Source organism: Haemorhous mexicanus, chromosome 6, assembly GCF_027477595.1.
Source record: "Haemorhous mexicanus isolate bHaeMex1 chromosome 6, bHaeMex1.pri, whole genome shotgun sequence".
NCBI lineage: Eukaryota > Metazoa > Chordata > Aves > Passeriformes > Fringillidae > Haemorhous > Haemorhous mexicanus.
Genome location: NC_082346.1, coordinates 52,173,733 through 52,197,309, shown reverse-complemented (window position 1 = coordinate 52,197,309; position 23,577 = coordinate 52,173,733). Strand labels below are relative to the sequence as shown.

Below are 23,577 nucleotides of genomic sequence, written 5' to 3'. Positions count from 1 at the left end.
GCATCTAAACAAACAGTGATAAGCAATACTGAGAGGGGGGGAAAAAAACCTCAAGAAAGCTTAATAAGGAAAAAAAAGTATAAGGCCCATTACAATGAAGTAGTGATAAAGGGGAAAAAATGCAAACCAGCCCCTTATATTTATAAAGGCCATTTTAATTCCTCTCTGTGTTTTGAGGTATTACTCTAAATTGAGAAAAATTAGGCTTACAATTTCCACTATGCTTTTAAGAAAACATTTGAAAGAACACAAACACACACACACTTTGTCTGCAACAGTCACACATGAACTTCATGACAGGACACAAAACAGAGTGTTCACTCACCTGCGTTGCAGCTCCTCTTCTTCTTCAAACACGCCATAAGGTTTTAGGGTTTCGATTAATTTCTGGGTAAGCATGCAGTCAAACTCCTTGGGGGCAGCTAAACTGATGGGTGAGGTAATGCCATAATGCTTCTGTAGTTGCTGTGTTTGTGATCCCTGGGTTGTAACGGGACTAATAAAGGCAATTAGATAAAGTTACTGACAGAAACAAAACAAAAGAAATTTATTTTTTCTCATCAGAGTAGACAAGAGATACATACTAAGAAAAAAAAGTTTAGCCTAGTGTGAGCATTTTCATCCCAAATCAGTCTGTCAAATCCTGCTAAGGACACCAACAGAATTACCTTTCATCTACTCGTAATACGCATTCATTTTTTCCCCCCTTTATTTTTTTTTTTCATTCTACTAGGGCAAACGCTGTATCCGTTTGGGTTCCTTCACTTTCATAAAGCCTAAAGTAAAGAGAACCTTTCATGTCAAAAAGTCAAGCTGATAGCAAAAGTGAAAGTCCCACTCTTGGCAGGCATAAAATTCCTGTACATTTAAAAAAATTAACCGTCAAGTAATTCTGGGGACCGGGGCAGTGTCTGGGAAAATTATTTTATACTTTATCCTTTAGCTATAAGGTTTTAATCAACTAATAAAGAATCTGGTAGGAGCAGAATAAATCATATCCATCCTAGGACTTTAGGTGTCAATGAAAACATTATTTCTAAAAAAGCTGTTCAGATGAATTACATAAAACAGTAACTGAAATTAAGGACAAAGGAAGCCCCTAAAACTTTCTTCTCTTCAAAAAAAAGCTTGAGGAATGTCAATACAAATAGTAGCTTCAGCCACTTAACTACCTCTAAAAAAAGCAGCCAGAAAACAAAAAATGTCAATATATAAACATCCTTTGAATACTTTAAGTTATACCACAAAGCAAGTTGTTTGAACTACATTTTCTCCCCTTTTGCCGGCTGATAATTTGGAACAAAAAAATATATGCTTTTTAATTTAAGATTTTTTCAGTTTACTTTTGCAGGTTTTTTAAAGCAGTAATACAAAACAATCGATATTTTAGCTTTGTGTAACAATTTCCTGATGGTCTAACTCTAATTCTCAGCCATTCATAGCAAGAAACTGAATCCAATTCAGCAGATATTAGACTTCATTAAAAGGGCTGGCAAAACATAGCCTGGCAGATGCTGTTACTAGATTTCAAAAAAGACTCAATGTCACACAAAACCAGATTCTGCTGAACTAATTTCTGAACTCAGCAACGCTGACTGAGACCTCTATATTCCCCCTACTTGTAAGGGCCATGATTCACAAATTCAAGAACTAACAACTAAAACATAATCCTTTACATTGTCTATAAAATACAGTACATAAACCCCAGTTAAACATCAGCTCTCTTGCCTAGTCTGGTTTGCACACAGCCCCGGCAGTGCAATGTGCAGCTCTGCCTTCAAAACACCACACTGCAGTGACTTAAACCAGTGTTCCTCCAACCCCAGCAGGACCACCAGAGCATGGCCACAGGGCACAAACAAGCTTTGAAATTGCTACTAAAACAACAGCTTCAAACAGCCAATTACATCGATCACCAGATACACATCTCTGGGAACTGTTACATAAAGCCGGCTACAGTTCTTACATTTACTTTTATAATAATGAAATAACGATGCTATCAACACCACTGGACCTCCCCAACACAAGTGTTTCACCTATTTTTGATCATTGAGGAGTTAGTAAGTACCCTTTCACTGGGTTAGTGTGTAACAATTCTCAGCACAGCTGCCTTCAACATTTTACAGCTGCAGAAGGTCAGTGAATATATATTAACACTGAAGAGAACATAAGTAATTTCCAGATAAAAACATTTAAATTGAAGCTCTGCTGTTTACACCTGCTAAATTAACTCAAGTCTAAGTCTTCTGTAACACAACAAAGAATATGAAAAAAATTCCTTTGGAAAATTCAAGAAAAAATGGCATGGAAAGAAAGTTTGTTAAACATAATGAAGGACAGAATAAAGTAACTTATTCTGCTCATGTATTCATTTAAAAGGCAGCATGAAAGTTAACATAAAGAAACAAGTAAAGGTATATCCTCTCCCTGCCTCCTACCTTCCATGGAGATCATACTCACACTCCATATTCCCTTAGTCACATATGGGCATATGGACATTCTACCTTTCACTCATGACACGTCCAGAGAAGAGCTTAAGCTACCGATTTTATTCCAAAAGAAAGGTGAAAAGCCAGGGAAGTAGCAGTTGCTAACCTTCTACCCAAAAGAATTAGAGATTAGCCTGGTTGGGGAGTCAATACCTTGGTGGCATGTCACTTCTGGTACTCGCTAAAGTTACACATCAACAAAAAGCAGAGTATTAAACAACAACTGAAGCTCCATCTCAGCTACTCACTCTTGACAACAGCAGAGACAGATTTGGCAGACCATCCAGCTCTGACACACCTGAAAGCATGTCTAGGGCTTGTTGATTTTTTTGGTCTGGGTTTCTTTTTGTGTTTGCTGTTTGGTTTTAGGTTTTAATAAAAAAGAAAAAATAAACCAAAATACCGAACTAAACAAACCAACCAAACAAAAAAAGGCTAAGCTTTTCTTTTGTAAGATCACAAAGAAAATTAAGATACAGTATGAGGCTTTTGTGTTTGTTTCTTGTCAACCACATATAAACATGAAGATCACCCTATCACTCTGAGATGACCATGAGCCATCTGTCAATTGCACAAATACAAAATAAAGTCACAGAAAATGATGTAGAGTTAAATTTAACATGGTATTGGTGCGGCTCTGGTTTAATACGACTTTTTGAAGAACTTAAACTAGCAATCATGTGCAAGCTGGGTAACAGCTTCAGTGGATTTATTCTAGAGTGTTATGATTCTGTATTTCCTATTCAAATATGAATTTAATCAGCAAGAAACGTACATGTCCTTCTTCCCCACATAAAAATATAGACACAATCTAGTCTATGTTAAGCTGAAGGCAGTGCAGCCAAACTTTCTCCTCAGAACTTCAAGTTTTGGTAGGCAGTATCTTTTTATACTGTTACCAGTAACTACCAAACTAAAAGAACAGACCTTGGCTATGTGGTCACTGCTGAAACCCATTTTAAACAGAGGGCAGAAGTGGAAGAAAAAAAAACCCCAAATAAAGCTTGTAAGAAGCTTTACATTTACAGTTCCCAGAGCATACACCTCTAAACTCCTTTATATGGAAGGGACTAAATGTTGTTCTAAGGTAGAGGAGGGATTACAGTGCATCTTTTGAAGATCAGGTGATAGCCTGAACACATCCATTTAAACTGAACATAACACAAATACAACTATACCTATGTGACACTGTCCCATATACAACTAAGACTTGGATAGTAATTCCAAGTTTTGTAGTATTGTTTCTTTTAGAACTCTAGAACCTTTCTCCATCCTCAGAAAAATCAGCAATCCTGTCTTTTTCAGATGTGCTTTTGTATTTAAACCAACTTCTACCCCCACAAGAAAACCTGTCTTTCTGAACAGCTGTTCTTCTTCTCTCCCAGTATTCCACATCCACTCTAATAGTACTATTTTTAGTGCTATTTTTTGTTAAGATTTTACATCTCTTATCACAAGCAAAATACAGTTGCCATCAGCACCACACTATCTAAATATTATGCTCCAGAAATTTGGTAAACATCACAAAAATAAAAGACAATACAAACAACTGAAATATTAAAAATACATAGCATAATATTGAACAAATCATAACAATTTAAATCCCTCTAAGTTTCAAACTCATCCAGATACTAAGACAAAATACAATACTTATGAATTCTCAATAATTATCCTTACTTCTCTATTTGCCTCTACTGATTAGCTCAGCAAAATGCATTCCTTTTTATTTGCTGATGAAAGACACCCAAGTCAGATTCCTGAAACAATACTGGTCATCACACCATCTGGTTAACCAGATGGATTTAGCTGTAGCTAAATTCATGGAGTTCAAGCTCCACTGTATCCAGATTCAAAGCAACTCCATTGAGGGGTTTTGCTTCTTTTTATATTTCCTTCAGCAAAGAGTGACTGGTAATTCAGAGTGAAGATTCCAGCTTAATGCTAATGCCATCACTCCACACAAAGTTTCAAAAATCTAGACAGGAAACACCAATGAAGTCTGTGCAAATTAGTTACTGGGGAGCATATGTTTCAAATGGTTAAGACAATACAGCTGTCCCTCCTGAATAAAATTTTCAGTATCTAGTAGAGTATCACTGGACTATTCAGGCCATGAATCATGTCTTCAACTGTCAGTATGAGGTGTTCAAAACAAACAGATTTGAGCAAAGGCACTGGAGCAATAGCAGGTAAGAGGGGTACAGAAGGGGCTCACCTACGGCAAAAGGAAGGGAATTCATACACATTCTGCTAACCTCAGACACTCTCCTGAGCTCCCTGGCTCTTCTGTTCATGCAGAAGAATAAGAAAGGCAGCATGCACAAACAAAAACCCATCCACAATAGTCTTATTAATACAGCTGAAGGAGAAGTTTCTCAAGTTTAAAGAAAAGTGCTAATGGACTGCACAGGCAGCAGTTCAACCAAAAATTATTTTTATTCCTATATGTGAGACAAAAAACTCAAGAGCGATTTAAGAAATTCAGTAAGGCTGAATCAAAAGATAACAGGGACTATAAACTAAGAACTAGGAATCCCACAAATCGTTTCACTGTTAAGAGATTAATTTGTCTCAGTGGTGAAATCTGCTCAGCCCAAAATAACCGGGTTTCCAAGTTCTGTGCTGTACCTTTACATTAATAGGTATAAACTCAGTCCTTTTTTAGAGTGATACTGGAAGACTGAAAGCTACTGCAAAACGACATATCCTTGCATGTAATCCTCAGCACAAATTCTTATATTAATTGCTTCTCAATTAAGAAAGCTATCACTTTATGTTAAGGCAACTATTCCTCTCAAGTTAGTCCACTGCTCTGCAAAGTCAAGAATAATTTAATTCCTTTCCTAAGAGCCAATAAAATTCTCAACTCCCTCTGCACAGAAACACACTACTTATCCATTCCCAGTCAGCATAAGGCATTTTAAATACAGTGCTGTATTTCTGGCATGTAAACTGACAGTGCCTAATGAAAAGTGAAGAAAACAATGACTTTGCCTATGTCTGCAGCAAAGTTCAGTGAAAGAAAAAATGGGAAGTCTTACTTCAGAAGTGAGAATCAGCTTGACTGTCCACTGGAAAGAATAACTTTTAATGACATTCCAAAACTCTAATATAGAAGCTACCAATACTAACAATACTTTAAATTTTCAGATCTTATGGCACTTTTAAATGTTCATGTATATGACTCAAAGCACTTTTCCACTTCTGTTTACAGAATAAAACAAAACATTTCAAAAGTGTTTTGCCATAAATTCAGCAAACACAGACGTTCAGTAGCTTACCAAAAAAAGAGATTCATGTTTTCTCTATTTGGAGGGTTAGAAAGCCCCAGGTTACATGAAAAGACTAAATCATCACTCTCATAAACATAGCTCCAGCTTCACTGAGTCAGAAGCCTTTCTGTATACGCCCCAGATCCAACCAAAATACAGGAACAGCTTAGTGAGTTCATTCTTCCCTAGTATCTTATGTTTCAGATAACGCACAGGACCATTCTATACCTAATCGTGCACTAAAATATTTCTTTATGACAAGGGAAATAGTCATCCTTGCTTCTAATCAGCTTTTTTGTTAAAGACTTCTTCCTTATAAAACTAGTAGCACTTCCCAAATGAGATTTTTAACAAAAAGTCACTTAAGTTTCAAGGATAAATTTTAATACTTAAAAAAATACTAAAGGCTTCTGTAAATGCCACATATCAGCATCAGCAGTCTTAGTACTGATGTACCACGTACAGGAAGAATGTGATTGGTTTTATATTTTGTACCATACTGTTAATAAGTGCTATATGAACACTGGTGTACTGGTGAACTCCGGAGAACCCGGAACTCCAAGTCAAGAATAATGACAACCTCTGGTTGTATAAAAACTCAGTTTTGACAAGGCCTGTATATTGTAAACACCAGGGCTGAAAACGAAGTTTGAACAACATATTGAAAGGTCAGGCCAAAACCAAAAGAAATTTTTAAAAAATTTTAAAAATTTAAAAAAAGAGAAAAGAACATTTTGTCACCATGAAAGTTTGGCAGTAACATAGGGTTCTTACACTTTCACTCAAAAAGATTATCGTCCAGAAGACAAAATCAACTGTCTGGAAAAAATTACAGAGGAAAAATCTTCCCAAGCAGTTTCTTTCTGTTCTCTAAAGTCAGAGGTGTCACTTCACAAACTCAAGAATTAGCATTACCAGCATTTCTACTTACTGGCATTATAATACTCACTTTAAAGTCTTGACAGGATGATACCAAGTCAACAGTCAAACATACAAATGACAGAACAAATGCATAAACTGAAAAAGGCTTATTTTTGCTAACAACAAAAAAAATCTCCTGTACTAGTTAAGTTACCAAGTAATGTTTACACTGAAAATAGAAATAAATTGGTGCCATTGTAACTATGTACTGTTATTTAAGTGCTTCTAGTTAAAGTATCATAGACACCTACATCAAGAGAAATTATCAAATCATCCCAAACTTCTCAAAATTGAAGATGGCTGTTATTACAACACATAAAAGTAGCCCGAACTTTTAAATGTTGTTACTAAGCCTTTGGAATTTATGTAGTCACAACACAATAAGCTAAGAATGAAAGCAAGTGGAATAAATATCCTCCCATTTTCCTGAGGCTGAAAAGCCTAACCAACTTCAAAAGCTGACTTCTGGTAACTTTTCACTGCCATAATTAACAGGTGCAAAACTTATCTATAAAGACATTGGCGCTTCGTTATACAACCATTAGAACCTATTCAGCATAACCATTTTCCTTCCTGCATTCACCCACTGGTTCTTCCCCTGCCATAAACCCTCTCAGATAAATTTCTATCATGTCATCTACCCCATGACTAACTTTGCAGTACTTCAGACTGAATTAACAACCACAACAGACAACCCTGGCTATGCGCCACTTAAAAGTTGACATATTTTAACCACAGTGAATAATCCCAAATTATAACAGTGAGAAAGAAAGAATTTGTGATTCTACACTCTATATCTCCTTCACCAAAAAAAAAAAAAAAAAAAACAAACAAAAAAACCACACAAACAAAAAAACCAAAACAGACCAACCGAGCAAAATAGATAAACATGCCTTATTCTGAAAGGTCACTTGATAACCTACACATCACTGTTTCCCTCGATCTCTATCATGTAGTAAATGCTAAGATTATAAACTTCAGAACTGAGGCGCTGCAAGTAAGTTTTGTCGTCTCAATCAGAATTCGTAAAAACGTCAGCTATGAGAGAGGAAGGGAAAAAAAAAAAAAGGAAGCGAAAAAAATCCCAGAGGTGGGGTTAAAAAAATAAAAAACACCAAGGAACAAACTGGGATGAATAAGGTCACACTTCGTTATTCCTGACTGCCAGCAGGGTCACGGCACGGCACGTCCAGAGCACAAGCACCCCGGCTCCCCGGCGGCGGGCGGGAGGGACGCACGGGCCCGTCTGCCGGCCGGGGGCGCTGCCCGGAGCCGCCGGGAGCGGGGGGTTCCAAGGGCAGCACGCCGGGCTCGGGGAGCCCCCTAGAACCAGCGGCCCATGGTCTCCTGCCCCAGAACGAGAAAATCTGCCCGCGTGGTCACAGCGGGAGACACTTCGCCGGGGCTGAGGGAAAAAGCGCTTCCCCCTTAGCGGCCAGGGAGAGGGAGGGACAAACACGCGGGTTTCGCCCCTTCGTGCGCCCTGACCCAGCAGCAAGGAGCGGAGGCCGCCGCACGCGTTCCCCCCGTCCCGCACGTTGCCGCCGCGAGATCGCAAAGGCGGTGCCAACAAGGCAAAAGCCGTATCACTATCACCTCCGGGGCTCACACGATGGGGGGCGAGAAAGCGTGGAGCTCCGGCGGCGCGGGCAGCAGCGCCAGGGCCGCACACTGCGGCAGCGGAAGCGCCCGGGCCGAGAGGACCGCGAGGGGGGAAGGGCCCGAGCCCCGGCTGGAAGGGCCCGGGCATGTGGGGAGCGCCAGGCCGGGACCGGCACAACGCGAGCCCCGAGCGCGCCCCGCGAGCTCCCGGACTTACAACGGCATCGTCTCTCCGGCCCCTCCTCCTCCGCCGCCGCCGCCGCCACCACCGCCGCCGCCGCGTCGTCCCCTTCTTCCTCCTCTTCTTCCTCCTCACCCACCGCTGCCGCCTGAGGACCGGTCACTCGTCCCGCGGAGCGGCGGGAGCCGCGACCATGGCACGGGTCGGGGCCAGGCCCCGGGAGCGGAGGGAGCGGCTGTGCCGGGCCCGGCCGCCGCCGCCGCTTCACTCGCCTCTTCCCCTCCGGCCTTCTAACATGGCGCCCGGACGCTACCACAGCAACGTCCCGGGGCGGGGGGGGCCTGACGCAGCGCGGCGGACACCCCCGCACGGCGCGCACGCTCGCCCGGCCGCGCGTGCGCAGAGGGAGGCGGGGTCACGGGGCACGCTGGGGAGTGTAGTCGCGGCGGCGGCGGCAGCGGCGCCAGCCCAGGTTTGAAAACAAAGCGCCAACGGCTGCGGGGCGGCGCGTTCGCGGGGCCGGGCGGGACGGGACGGGACAGGCTAGGCTGGGCAGGGCTGGGCAGGGCAGGGCAGGGCAGGGCTGGGCTGGGCTCGGCTCGGGGGCAGGGCTGCTCCCGGCACCCCAGAGTCTCTGGGAGTCGCCCCGGCGCTCTGGAGTCGGCCCGCTGCCAGCGCGGAAGGGGCTCGTTCAAAAGCAGCCCCGTGCGTGGCTTTGGCTGCTCGCGTCGGGCTCACTGAGTACTCGTGCCCTGCGCAGAGCAAACGGAGCCTTTTCTAAGAGGTGTTCTTGAAACATCTGCCTGGAGTAACCTGCATAAACTTTCAGAATATTAAAAAAAAAAAAAAAAAGTCATACTCTTTATATCAAAACTTTATTCTTAGAAAAGTCAGTGCATTACAGTAAGTCTAGAGAAAACCTTGTTTACCCTCCTATTTAATTGTCCAGGTTTCATCTTTATTCTGAAGAATAGCACTTTCAAACTAAAAAAGTGTCAAAATATTATTTCATCTTCAATTGCCTCACAGGACAAATGGTGACTTTGGCTGACTGCATATAGGATGTATAGATCACAAAAATATGTTTTTCTCTAGAGTAGAAGATGATGGTTCTGAACTCTATTCCCAACTTGTCTGTGTAACTATGAACACAGATAAAATAAGATACTCTACAAAAACACTAATATATCTGAATAAAAACATTGGGCATTAACATGTCTAAAATTCTGATACTCAAAGTTACAGACAATATAGCTGTCAAATGTTTCTATATCACTATTCTTTCAGCTCTTCCACTTTTTCCCCCTCCTTTTGCACAAAGGGTCCTTGCTTTCTGTTTTGACAAAATCCTGTATTTGTTTTACACCAAGTATGCAATCACTTCCAGCTCAGTAGCACAGATATGGTTCCTGTGACAGCTAGATGAAATCAGCAAAATTGAGGACAGCCATATGCTAGAAACTCTAGGTTCTTCAAGAATCTAAAAATATCTATTTAGTGTTGAATGCTGAAGATTATTAAATGAGTTCTACAGCCATGTGTTTGATACTGAGTAAAACACAGGTTTTATGACATACCTGTGCTGGGAACCTGTTTACCAGTAAGTTTTCAGAGCAGCACAAGAAGACTGTATTGTGTGACTTTTTGCCTCTTGGTAACTGGGAGAGGAAATAAGAGAGTTTGCTGCTTCTATATATTTCCTTTTTCAGTAGAAATAATTTTCTTTCTTCAATAAAAGTTTTTCTCAGGCTTGCTGCCTATATTCACTAAGGATTAGGAAAATAATATACAGATGTGTAAATGTATCAATCAATATGTGCAGGAAATAGAAATGTTGTAGAAGAGGATTAAAAATCCAGTACAAAATAGTAATAATATATATGATAAATAAAAATGAAGATTGCATAGTAAGCCTAAAAACAAATAACATCAGAAACTTAAGTATTTTTTATCTCAAATGTATTAGGGATTTTCTCCCTTTTTGTTTCACAATTCCTGCTGCTACTAGGATTTAACGTTTATTCCAGTCGATATCAGGACTGTTCTTGAAGAGATATTCTGCCTGTAAACAGAAGAGTTTCAAAATTACAATTATTTTCACATCTCCAATTTCAAAATATATGCAAAATAACAAAGATATAGTGGATAACATTGCTTTAAACAAAACTGCAGAACGAATTAAATGGAACTTATGGCAGAAAATGTCTCTATGTCAGAGAAATGTCTTTCTCCCAAATACTATCCAAAATGCCACTGACCTCACTCACCCTCTTCATAGCAGTCACTGTTTCTATCGTGGCAAGAGAAGGAAGTGAGCCATTTATAACAGTTTTTGTCACTCCAAGGAAAGGTCTAGGTTTCTGGACCCACTGATCCTGATCTTTAAAAGCTAGGCAGTTATCAGGGAAGATCTCATACTCCTACACCTACAGGTAGCTGTCACTCATCAGTAGGCAAAAAGTAAACATTCCTTAGTGCCTGAAGTTGGATTTTCACCCCATTGCTTTCATTTCAAGCTTTTGCTTGATTTAATAAAATGCTCTGTTTCAGCTTGTAAACAGCTTGGTTAGGACGTGCAGGCAGAACAGCAACACAGCAGTAAAGTTACAGCACCTGGATTCCTGTCTGAATGCAATGACCTGACTCTGCTTGCAGCCCAAAGATTAGCTGGATACTGTCCTGAGGTCATTTGCAACTGGAATTAGTCTGTGAATGTCCTACCGGATTTTCTCCTTTATTTATGTGTGTATTGTGAAGGGAATTACCAAAGAGCTTGCATTTATCATTATGAGAATGTGTTCAGTTGTGCCAGAGGGGTGGGGGTAGTGGGGGGAGAGTGATGTCCTGCTTTCTGAAGAGTTAAAAATTTAAATTCATTTGAAAGTAGGCATAAGTAGCTAGAATTTTTAGGCTGCAGGTTGAACTTTTTCTGAACCCATATGGTTATGTTTTTGAGTCAAAGATGGATTACAGTGAAACCTGGCACTAACAATCTGAACATTAATAATAGAATAGACAAAGCTGCAGCTTAAACATTACTTAAAAATTAATAGCTGGGGTAGACAGCCCATAGATCATGGTATATGAACCGTAACAACCACATTATTGTAACAACTAGAACCAACCAAAACCCCACTGAAACCGACCTAAGAGGGTGTGGAGGTAACCCTTCAGCAAACCCTTGGTAACAGACAGCAAACCAATGAAGGGCAACCAGATCTCAGAGCCTCATTGAGCTCTTGGTCCCATGAGGGATGTCCTTTGAGGAATGGGAAGTCTAGATTGTAAGGGTGTAATTGCCCAGGGATTTCATAGTTTCTGGACCCTCTTTTGAGGCACCTAACTCTGCTATCAGGTATCATAATAGGTTCAATGTCAACAAATCAATCTAGTGGAAATTAAAGCCTAATGTTAGAAAGTTCTTTAACTTGTATGGCACAGCAGAATTGTCAGGGTAGGTAAGATGTGCAGAGTGCACATACAAAGGGGAAACAGATTCTGGTAGTGATTTTTGTCCTATTACTGTTTAACTACACTGGATCCTTCCCTTGATACACAGTATCAGCTGATCCCATAAGGAAGTTTCTGTGTTTTAATTTTCACTATAATTGCTGGTCACCAGAATTGCAGATTCTAATCATTAATTAGTTACTATCATGAAAGTAGGGAGGAAATTTAAGTCCTTTCATTAATAGAGATTCTTTGGGTCAAAATGAGTATTAAAAAATATTTAAGAAACAAAACATAATCACCTTACCAGAAAATTGACTGGATCATCTGGCCTGATCCTACAACATTCATTTATCCCTTGCATAAGTGTTGGCATGACATTCTTCATTAAATAGTTTCGTAGTGGAATAGACTGGGCCTCCAATAACTCTTGTTCCTGTTTTTTCACTTCCTCCTGCTGTTTATTCTACAATTAATAAAGAAAAAAAATTATGTTTATAAACTCCACCAAATAACATTTGGCTAAATAATACTGCTGGCCTAGAGGGAAAAAATAGCGTTAGAAACTGTGGACAGAACTTTAAAGAACAAGTTGACAGTAAAAATTATTAACTCCTTATTAAATTTAGAGCACACAACATACTGAGGACAAAGAATTGAACATAATAAGGACTGACATAATTTCCTTACTAAAATGATTTTTTTTTTCTTTAACATCTAAAAGGAGATTTATTCTCAAGTCTTCCACTGGTCCTGTTTCCATAAGATATTTGGCAAAACTGTTGAATTACACTGTGGCACTACAAAAATTAGTGCTATTGCAAAACACAGGTGGTTTCTTGAGGCTTATTTTAACTGGAGAGAAGGAGAATATTTTTACTCAGTAGAGAGCCCTGGATTTCTAAATTTTTAATTTGTTAATTGTGTTGGGTTTGTTTCTCTTTGGTTCCCTTGATTTGTTTTATTTGTATTTCATTAATATTTTTGAGGGGCTTGAGAGTCAAATACACTAAAGCCACAGTGAACTGTTTCCACCAGCTAAATTTATTTCTGAATTCAGGTTAAATCAAATTATATTTTTACACTCAAAAAGTAAGAAGGATGAGAGAATAAAACTGCTGCAAGCTTTTCTTCTTTCCATTCAATAGCACTTAGTAGCATGCATACTTGCAGCAGCTTCAGCCAGAAGATGACTCCAACTCATTTTCATTGTCCTCTCTTCACTAATTTTATTCATCAGTAGCCTGAGTTATATATACAGCAAACAGATGATACTCTGAAGACTGCTTTTCAGTACTCGGGGCATAACACAAAAGCAATATTCAGATAAAACCAATACACCAATTTTTACCTTATTCACTCAGTCCAGGAGAGCTATTGAATAAATCTTGCAAGTGGTCTTTGGCCACTACTGGGAGACAGCAGCTAATCTAGAGTGTCAAGGGCAGATGAACAGTTGCTTAGATCTGATCATCTGCCTATTTTAAAGGATCACCTTATACACACGTTTTATTTAACACCTACTTCAGCTTTGATTAATTGCATTAGAGGTAGATGGCATGGATTGAATCTAGCTAAAATGTATTAGCTATTCTTACGAATTTTACAGGGTACAAAATGCTGTTTAATGTTGAATGAAGCTGTAAATAATCAGATATTAGAAAACCCTTATATACAAGCCCACATCAGAGGAATGTAAATGCTTCTTTAAATGTCAGTAATTTCAGCATATTATTACCCAATAGATGTGTATGGGCATTCAAATAGAAGAAAAGGACTTCTTTGTGGAAGGATCAGTTTGTTTTTAATTAGCTCTAAAAGAAGACAATAGACTTGCCTTCTAGTGAAAGGGCCTGACTTTGGGTGTGAACAGGAACATTCTTACAGTAGGAATTTCAGGTCACTTAACTAAATTGTCCTTGGATGTGGAAAGGTAAATAAGGAAAAAGTATCACGTGCAAGTCTTCTGTTGTCAGCTAACCTAAATATCAAGTACTTATTAGATTATTAGCAAACAAAAACCATCCTTCAGACTGCATCAGATAGTCCTTACCGAACTGAGCACTCAGCTCTTACACACGTTCTTGCAGGCTCAGAAACCTCTCTGCAATGTCGGCTAGAAGACTGGGTCAGTGTTGAGCTAAAAATCTAGTTTGATAATTAAGACTTTATCAGGCATTTAGAAGTAAACTGAGCAAAATGCAAAAGTCCAGTTGGACTTGGTAAGGAAAATCTCCATTGATTGTAGTAGATATTTTTAAATGGTAAAATAGAAGAGCTACAGCACAGCAGCAACAAGAGTACCATGAAAGTATTTTAAAGACATGCTGATACCAAACTGCAAAAATATGCTATGTCTGTAATAAAAAAGGCATTATATTCTGTAAGATGGGCTTTAAAATGCACTGTTAGGAGATAGTCTAACCCAAACCTAAAGTAAGATGTAAGGAACAAGAGAATTGATACTACATTTCCCAAGTGTTTTTACATAACAGATTACTTGAAGTCATCTAAAACACATAAATAATAATGCTTTCCCAAAAGTATGTATTAACCTACCCACTCTTCCCATCTCTCCATTCTTTCTTTCCTTTCCTTATCTTCTTTACGCTCTTGTTCAGCTTTTTCTTGAGTTTCTTTGACAAGGCGTTCCTCAGCTGCCTGGCGTTCCAAAGCCTCCTTTTCTTCATCTGACAAACCATAATTCCGAGGTTCTCCAACTTCCTTGATGATCTTTGATACAGTAAGTCTATTTTCAAAATCTTCATATACAGCTATATCTTTTAAATAATACAAGAGAATCATTTCAAGCTTTTGTCAACTATCCTGAAGGATTATACAATACCTAAAAAATATTGTGTTCATGTTGTTTGAATTTTCAAGTAAAATATGTTGTTTTCCGTGTCTTATAAATGTCAACTTTTTGTTACATAGAATGAAGTTTTCTAAATCTGATTTTCTTTCCAGTTTCAGCTAAAATAGTTTGCCTTTTAAGCTGCTGTAAGGAAGAAACATACTGAAATAAATTTTACAAGTATTGTTTAACAATTGCAGCTTGCCCAGGTTTTGCAACCCAAAAAAGAGGTCAACTTCCATCTCTGAGATGTTCCTGGCACCAATCTTATGTCAACTTATGCAGATGCACAAACCCATCAGTTTTGTTCTTCTCTCCCCTCACCCCCCCCCCCCCCCCCCCCCCCCCGCCAATGCTACACAATAGTTGTTATCAGTAGAAAAGTTATCCATTTTTTTCTAAAGGTTGCAGAGTTCACAGGGTGGGCCAGTTGCTGCCAGGGGGGAGTTCTAACTGTTGCTGTTCTAACTGTTCGCTGTTGATAGTTTCATGTTGTAATCACCTGTTAATAGTTGGTCGTTAACTCCCTGTTGTTGAGAATTCCCCTTTTTTGTCAAGTACCACCCTGCTGCTGCCTAGAGTATGGTACCCCCCCACCCCACCACCCTCCAACGGTGAAGAAGAGAGAATGATGGGAGTGGCATGCAAATGAGAAAACCCCTCACCAAACCTAGAAAAACCCTGAAAACAATGAGCCAACATGAAATTAAGAGATCGAAGTGATGTCTAGGTTTGAGGAGCAGAATCCAGTGTTCGCTGAGATCCTTTATACCTTTCACCCTAACATAAAAGACATCGGCTAGAAAGAGGACCCTGAATGTCACAGCGAAGAGAAGGGAAATATCTTGGTGTTCTCCTGAGGAGAGAACCTCCGGCTCTGCTTTCAGACTAGCAGACAAAGCTGCATTTTTCCTCCTTCTCCATGCTGCTCTTGGAAGTAGCTACAGCGTGTGACCTGTTGATTCTTTCCACCCGAGCTGATTCATAATAAAGGTATTACAAAGAAGAAAGAACTCCTGCCCTATTTATTTCAATAGTTGTTAGGATTGGCACAAACTCCAATGTTTTCACTCATACAGATTTTCAAATACACAGACCTTTCTCTAGTCGATCTCTTACTATGTTATATTTACAAAACAAATTTGTAGCTTCATATAGGAACACAAGGACTGAACAAGACCTCTTTCATTTTATTCCTTCTCCACTTTTAATTGCTGGAAGTAACTTGCACAATAAACTTGACAAGAAAGAAAAAAAGAAGAATGAAGATTTTCTTCAGGGCTCTCTACTTTCTGTGTACATTCAGTGTGGAGAGGCAGAAACAGTACAGGAATGTTCATGGAAAAGAGGAAAAGTGGGCGTTTGAGGTAGAGAATACTGAGGTGAAGGGCTTGTTCAGGGCCAGGAAATGGAAGGTCTAAAAGCACAGAAGTGGGGAAGGAGAGCATGCAGATGAAGGGAAAAAGAAGAATCATAATACAGAATTTAGATGAGAATCCAGTAGCCCCTGCTCCACAGTTCTTTAGGAAGTTATTTCAAAAGTCATTGGCAAAGCATTTTTCCCAGTTCTTTCTAATCACCAATTCAGGCAGAATCAAACTCTCAAATACTAATACCATTTTTCCAAGAGTTAAATTGTTCATGATTTGGACCTCAAATCCAAACTCTGAGCATGAAAGGAGGGAACTAACATAATTCTATGTGATAAACCTTATTTTACAGCTTCTTTAAAAAAAAACAAGAATGATATTCCTGAAGTATTCCAAATTAAAGAGATACATTTGCTATGGCAAGCAGCCCATCATTCCTACAATTTTAGCTGCACCTGGATATACAAATTACAATGAAAATATTTTTTCTTGTCATTTAAAGTATTGCTAAGAATGGTTTCAATGTTGAATTTGAGGTCTCAAAGACTGCATTTTTTCCTTAGATGGCCACAGAATGGCCACAGTACAATGTTCATTTTATGGCAATCAGAATTAACTACATTTACCCTCAAAAACTAATGCCATTTAAATGAGAAATGAAGTTAGAACTGATGCTAGCTGAGAGGAAAGATCACTGGAGAAGGAGTTCATAAATTAAGGTCTTTAACATGCTTTTTTTATAAGATCTAACATGCCTGTCACCATTCCCAGTTTGCAAATGAGAAAAACAAGACACAAGATAACCAACTTGCAGTCTTCATATTGTGAGTCATCAAAGCAAAGTTGAGTTTCCAGAATCTTGAAGCCCACTCCTTTGTACTAATCATATTTCAGACTCAGAAAAAATAATAATCATAAAAATGATACATAAAACCATATGTTACAATTTTTTGAATTTAAGGTGGAAGAAAACTTTTATTATTTTAAAACAATATTGAACAAATCACAGGCACAATTTTTAACCCTTTCTTTGGAATATAACTGAGCAAGCAGATGGGTCTCTGATAAAATCCATTCCTACTTAATTCTATGCACCTGAAAATCCAGCTGGAACATCGACTAGAATGGAGGGGTATTGGCTGAGCTGAAGGATCCTCAGTGGTTATCTTTGTAATGTGTTCCTACCATTTTACAGCAGAAGCAACACACCTGTATGCTTCCATGGGTAACAACCAGGAATGTGAACACGGGTAAGGAGACACTTCTGAGACAAATAGGACACAAAGATGACGCTTATGTGAACGTGAGAATCAATGCTATACACCCAATGTGAAAACCATCTGGAACATCACAGTTGTGATACTGCAGTAACTAAAATCAGTAGGCAATTGAGTTTCTATATTTGGAATGGGCTACAGTTGAAGAATAATCTTGAGGCATAATTCTTTGACAGTGCCTCTACTTGCATATCTAGAAGTGTATAAGCTAATAATATGACCAATTGGTGACACCAGATCTTAATATTTGCCATTGCATACATTTACTTTCCACGGTAGAATTTCCTCTATTCTAAAATAATTACACTAACTCACCATTTTTTCCCACTACTACACTTCCTAACAACACTTATATCTTGTAATTTTCAAAATTATCTCCATGACTGACAATAAATAAAAATCTTCAAAAATCAGTTGTGGCTAAGGGGGTTGAACAATTAACTTTTCATAATTCATCTCAAATAGACATTCCAAATGTCAGTGGTTTGATTTTAGCTGCAGAGGTCTCGCCCTTCTTTGTTTCCTCTCCTCTAAAACCCTTTTCTTTAGAATGCTGTCACACTGATCTCACTGGCATGAATAATCAGACTATAGTTATCTTCTCAAGATTTCCCAGGGATCACAATTTTCTAGATAGTATGTAGGGAAGACAAATTTTCTCACATACAGCTATAGTGCAAAACAGATTCAGTCTCAGCCTTCCACTTTTGATTTCTAGTAATTTTCTTAAATGCTTCTTAATTTACAGATTACCCACATATTGTCATGATGTTGCAAAATGTGGGAAATGTAAAAAATTTTTTAAGAAATTATGTACTTTGATGTTTCATCTTCGCATACTTTCAGGCTTGATCAACAAGAAGGAAGATTTAACCCATGAAACAGACAGCAAGCTCTAAATGAAGTCCAGGTGTTAGAAAAACAAGTTACTTGTTGGTCAATTACCTTGTTAAGGTGTAGGCCTGAACAAGACTCAATGATCTCAGACCAATGGGCCATTAACAAAGCTCTTTGTGTCCACTGATAGTGGATACAAAGAGTGCAACATCTACAGGCCATAAGCACATCTGGCAGAACGCCCAAGGAAGAAACTAATAAAGCCAACTCAGAAATTGTGCTGAAATCAGCTCCAGCTGGGTAAAAGTTAATGCCAGCAGTGAGGAAATCACAACCACATATTCAAGGACCACCAACACAAAAAACCCACTGATCCAAAAGAGAGAAACACTGAGCATGGGAAGTAAGAGAATAATTATCCAATAGAAGATTGAGTACTAATTAATAAGAGGACTATGTAATATTTAGCCAATAAACACTAATCCCTTTGTTTGGTAAAATGTATAAATAGTGAAAAGTTTTGTAGTAGAGGCGTTTGATTTGTGGAGTACCACCCACCAAGCACAGAGGTTAGCACAACTCTGAAATAAACAAGCAATGCCTCTCTTCGGGGTGTAATTATTAGCTTGTAGCCCACCAGGTAACAAATCCGATTTTTGAGGACAACGACAGCATCAGAGGATAAGTCTAAAGAAAAAAAATATAAGGAACCATAATGTTTATGTCCATGAAAATGTACTCTTGCACCTATCTGAAAGGATGCCAGTACAGAGATCTGTAACCTAAATCACAAAATTATTTGAATAATTAAGATTACAAAAATGAACAACTTACACCCCAAATTTTACAAACAGTTTAACAGTAAAAGAACATTTTTGCAGGTATATAATTAAATGCTTGTTGTATATGTATTCTGCAATGTTAATAAAAATATTATTTATATATGAATACTTACTATTTGATTTTTGCAAGTGTTAAATTTGTAAGAACAAAATTTTTTATTCATGTTATATCTACTAATTTTATTATTCCTTACCAATAAAATGAGGATGTATTTCAAGTTCATCAAAATAGTTGAGAACTGTCACATCATCAGTATTTATCTTGCGGAAGCGTTTCAGAATTTCCAGGAACTGTTCCTCAGTATAATGAGTTCCAGCAACTTCACTCTCTGGCAGTTGTATTATTCTGTTTATAAGGAATTCATCAGGTGCAATCAAAGAAAAAATAAATTCTGTGAAGAAGAACACATTGTTTGAATATATACAAAATTTCCAAAGGAATCAAGCAAAAACAGCAGGAATCAAGCAATTTCTACATAGATTAAATCCACTCTATTTTAATTCTCAGTATAACCAATGCATTACATTTTTATTCCATTAAGCTGCTGTAATCACAACAAGACAGCCACTACTGTTGTTATCAGCCAACAGTTGGTGGCACATTCACAAAAAAACACAAACAAACAACCCAGAAATGGAACCAAACACTTCCTTTTAATTCAGAAAAACTTCTTCACCAAAAAGGTGGCCAAGCATTGGAACAGGCTGTCTGGAGAAGTGATTGAGTCACCATCCCTAGAGGTATTTGACAGATAAGATGTGGCACTTAAGGACATGGCTTGGTGGTGGACTTGGAAGTGCTGGGTTTAGGGCTTGACTTGATGCCCTTACTGGTCTTTTCCAATCTAAATGATTCTATGATTAATAGTTCAATTTTAAATATAAGGGCAGCAGCATTACATGAATTAATGATTTTTTTTTTTAAAGTGAAATTAAATAGGGACAGATGGAGTGATATTTTAGACTTCTTGTTGGTGGCAGCAATTTTTCATCAGTTTATTTAATTAGAAAATAAAACTCCTCAGTTTATTTAAAAAGAAATCTATCAAACTTACCAGGTATGATTATTTGATTAAATTTAGGCATTTTGCCTACTGCTTGTTCCTCCTCTTCTTCAGCTTCATCATCTTCTAGTAAAACAAAAGTAAGAAAATATTGACATTTTCATTTGAAGCAACAATATCACTTTATTTGCTAAAAATGTGCCAATTAAAACATAGGTTTGCCAATATCCAAATTATACTAATAATTAGAAATTAATCTAATCTTGACACCAGTTTAGAGAATTCAGTAAGGAATTCATGTTCCCAGGCACCACAGAATTGTACCTTGGGACACTAGTAGTTGTTTGCCTATACCACAGATGTATTTACATGCACACACAATTTTTAAATATGTCCAATTTTAAAACTGCTGTCTTATCTTTGGCCTCTCCTCCTGCCCTATAAATTATTCTGCAAACAAACAGAGACAAGGCTCAGAGCACTGAGTAGAAATATTTTACAATTCTATGGTTAAAATGGTTTTTGCCACTAAGGGTCTGCTGTTATGAATAGTCAGTAAAACTGCCTGTAGAGTACCAGCTGAGCACGACCATTTGCAGAACAGCATACTAAGCTGAACAAGACTATTTTTCTGTACCTTCAAACCTCAGTTGTAATTTAAACATGAAGATGATTCTTGGTCTTAATGTATGGACAGTGCTTGCTCACAATTTGAAATGTGTGTATCTACAGTAGCTTACCTAATAAATACACTGTAATTGGGCTCACAAAATATGTACTGGTGCACTGGCTGGATCCCCTCATTCAGTAGCCCTTAAACATTATGAAGAAATTCTGCTATAGAGCTTGCTTAAGTGGAGTAGACCAACACTGGACAAGAAAGCATCCTCCATGTTTGTGCATTTACTTTTTACATGACCAGGAAAGATAGTCTAAAAATTATCTTGTGCATAAATTAAATAAGGTGCATTACATTCCTTCTTACATTCTAATAATCACACATCACAAAACTTGGCTTTGTATCTTGCACTGCAGTCATTACAGTGCTGATGCATTCAAGTAGTATGGCTCTGAGAACAATAATGATAATGACAACATCAGCAGCAATAAAAACAAAGGCAGCAACAGAACCAAATCAAGCAGTACACACCTTTAAAAAGATCCATTGCCTCTTCATAGGTCTCTGGGAACCCATCTAAAACATATCCCTGATTCCTACAAGGCATGGACATGAGCTTGTCCTTCATAATTTTAATGAGATACTCATCACCTAGGCTGCCTAAGACAAAGAAAGTTAATAGGTGCCTAGTTTATAGAGACAAGAGATCTGAAATTATTTTACTAATGTTTAATACATTTCAATACATTTTTCTTCTACTTAGACCCTAAAAAGTTAAATATTTTGAGTTACTATTTGTATATTATGCATTATCAGCAATCTATGGAATATTAAAGTGTAGATATAAAATAAAATTACCTTTGTGTTTACAAGGATATAAACATTAGTCCTTAATGATCTAAACATGAAGATAGTTTTATTTTGAATGCTACAATAAGATTTTACTAGAGGCAGTAAAGAAATACTTAGAGAAAAAAAGTCATGAGAAAGCAATAATTTTCTATTTTCATTTTACAGTAAGACTTAAAGGTAGTCTTCCAAACAAGACATGAGGTAGGTTCTACAAGTTTCATTTTCAGACAGGCTGTGATATGAATTCATTTATTTACCTGTCCTACATTGTTGAGAAAATATATAGGAAGAAAGTCAGGTTTGACCTGATATTTTGTCCTTTTGTAAACATTAACTCTGGTTTCCTACTTTATTTTGCTTTGCCTGTTAAAAGTCTTAGATATTTATAAACCATTCTAATCATAAAAGTATGTAACTATTTTAAAATACATTGTTATTTTAAACAACACATCAAAGCATGCAGAAGAGATGCTGCCATAGATCTCAGATTTTAAAGGGGGATCATTTTATACCACTTGGAAAATGTTAAACACTAAGACCAAAACTACATGGCATTATTAATATACAGATGGTTACTAATACTTTTCAACTAGGAACCTTTTTTCAATCTTTAAAAAATTCTTTCCAGGCTTCCGTAAGCAGTATTTACTTTCTAATGATGTATGAGGTTCTTAATAATCCCCAGAATTTCATATTAGCGTGTACTTGTTTTTACTAAAATACTTTTATTTTTGCTAGTTTGACAAAGGTATATTTCACCAGCTTTTTACTTTATATTATAGAAATTTCCGCTCTGAGAAGAAAACATGACTTTATTAAAAAATTCTGAAGTAGAAAGATGAAAGTGCTATGATTAAAGACGAACCAAAATATTTTAAAAATACGTCACTTTTAATATACAAGGTGTATCGTTGCATTGGGTTTGTGTGGACAGGTTTTGTTAGCCAGGGGACTTTCAGAAGTGACTTCTCTGAGAAGCTGTTAGAAGCTTCCCCCATGTCCAGCAGAGCCAATGCCAGATGGCTCCAAAACAGATCTGCTGCTGACCAAATTTGAGCCAATGAGGGATGGTATTAATGCCTCTGTGACAAAATACTTATGTAGGGGAAAAGTCATTGTGCAGAAATGAAATGTGGCCAGGGAAGACAGTAGTGTGAATCTGTGAGAGCAACATCTCTGCAGACACCAATGTCAGTGAAGAACTAGGGGAGGAGGTGCTTCAGATGCCAAAGCAAAGATCCACCTGCAGGCTGTAGTGCAGCCCATGGTGAGCAGGCTGTCACCATGCAGCCCATGGAGGTCCAGGGGAGAGCTAAGATCCACCTACAGCCCATGGAGGAGGCCCACTCAGGAGTAGGTGGATGTCCAAAAGAAAGCTGTGACCCCATGGGAAGCCCACACTGGAGCAGGCTCCTGGCAGGACCTGCAGATCCTCATGGAGAGAGGAGCCCACTCTAGAGCAGGTTTGCTGCCTGGACTTGGGACCAAGTGGGGGACCCGTGCTGGAGCAGCCTGAAGGACTGCATCCTGTGGGAGGGAGCCACAATGGAGCAGCCTGGGCCTGAAGGACTGCATCCTGTGGGAGGGAGCCACAATGGAGCAGCCTGAGCCTGAAGGACTGCATCCTGTGGGAGGGAGCCACAATAAAGCAAATCATAAAAAACTGTGGTTGATGGGAAGGACTCACACTGGAGAAGTTTGTGAAGGACTGTCTCCTGTAGGAGGGACCCCACACAGGAGCAGGGAAAAGACTCCTCTCCCTGAGGAGAGGAGCAGGGAAAAGACTCCTCTCCCTGAGGAGGAAGCAGCAGCAGAAACAACATGTGATGAACTGGACATAACCCCTATTCTCCATCTCCCTGTGCTGCCGGTTTGAGGAAGCAGAGAGTAGTGAATAAAGTTAAATTCAGGAAAGAAGAGAAGGGTGGGTTCTCTGATTTTGATTGGCAATATATTTAAGTAATTTCCCCAAGTCAGGTCTGTTTTGCCCATGACAGTACTCTGTTT

General features: G+C 38.6%; 3 protein-coding genes across 8 annotated transcripts in view; 1 reads left to right on the top strand and 2 right to left on the bottom strand.

Annotated features, from left to right (window-relative positions):
* PAPOLA (poly(A) polymerase alpha) overlaps positions 1-8,646 on the bottom strand; it is a 43,127-nt gene extending 34,481 nt beyond the window's left edge. For all 4 annotated transcript variants that reach the window (XM_059850270.1, XM_059850271.1, XM_059850272.1 and 1 more), the window contains exons 1-2: positions 8,502-8,646; positions 326-496 (exon numbers count right to left, since the gene is read on the bottom strand). In XM_059850270.1, the coding sequence (XP_059706253.1) occupies positions 326-496; positions 8,502-8,509 (179 nt within the window). In that variant the 5' untranslated portion in view covers positions 8,510-8,646. The remainder of the gene's footprint in view (positions 1-325; positions 497-8,501) is intronic.
* On the top strand, positions 8,066-15,448 carry LOC132329322 (WAS/WASL-interacting protein family member 3-like). 2 transcript variants are annotated; one of them, XM_059850277.1, is made up of 3 exons: positions 8,066-8,937; positions 14,537-14,658; positions 15,328-15,448. In XM_059850277.1, exon 1 carries the CDS (start codon positions 8,295-8,297, stop codon positions 8,757-8,759), a length of 465 nt encoding a protein of 154 aa, XP_059706260.1. In that variant the 5' UTR covers positions 8,066-8,294; the 3' UTR covers positions 8,760-8,937; positions 14,537-14,658; positions 15,328-15,448. The 2 variants fall into 2 exon arrangements, with proteins under 2 accessions (XP_059706260.1, XP_059706259.1); XM_059850276.1 differs by lacking the exon at positions 15,328-15,448.
* Positions 9,775-23,577, bottom strand: part of AK7 (adenylate kinase 7) — a 29,937-nt gene continuing 16,134 nt past the window's right edge. The window contains exons 13-18 of one of the 2 annotated variants that reach the window (XM_059850274.1): positions 21,250-21,378; positions 20,151-20,225; positions 19,290-19,487; positions 14,475-14,695; positions 12,223-12,381; positions 9,775-10,527 (exon numbers count right to left, since the gene is read on the bottom strand). In XM_059850274.1, coding sequence (XP_059706257.1) covers positions 10,477-10,527; positions 12,223-12,381; positions 14,475-14,695; positions 19,290-19,487; positions 20,151-20,225; positions 21,250-21,378 — 833 coding nt within the window. In that variant the 3' untranslated portion in view covers positions 9,775-10,476. The remainder of the gene's footprint in view (positions 10,528-12,222; positions 12,382-14,474; positions 14,696-19,289; positions 19,488-20,150; positions 20,226-21,249; positions 21,379-23,577) is intronic. The other variant, XM_059850275.1, reaches the window with a different exon arrangement.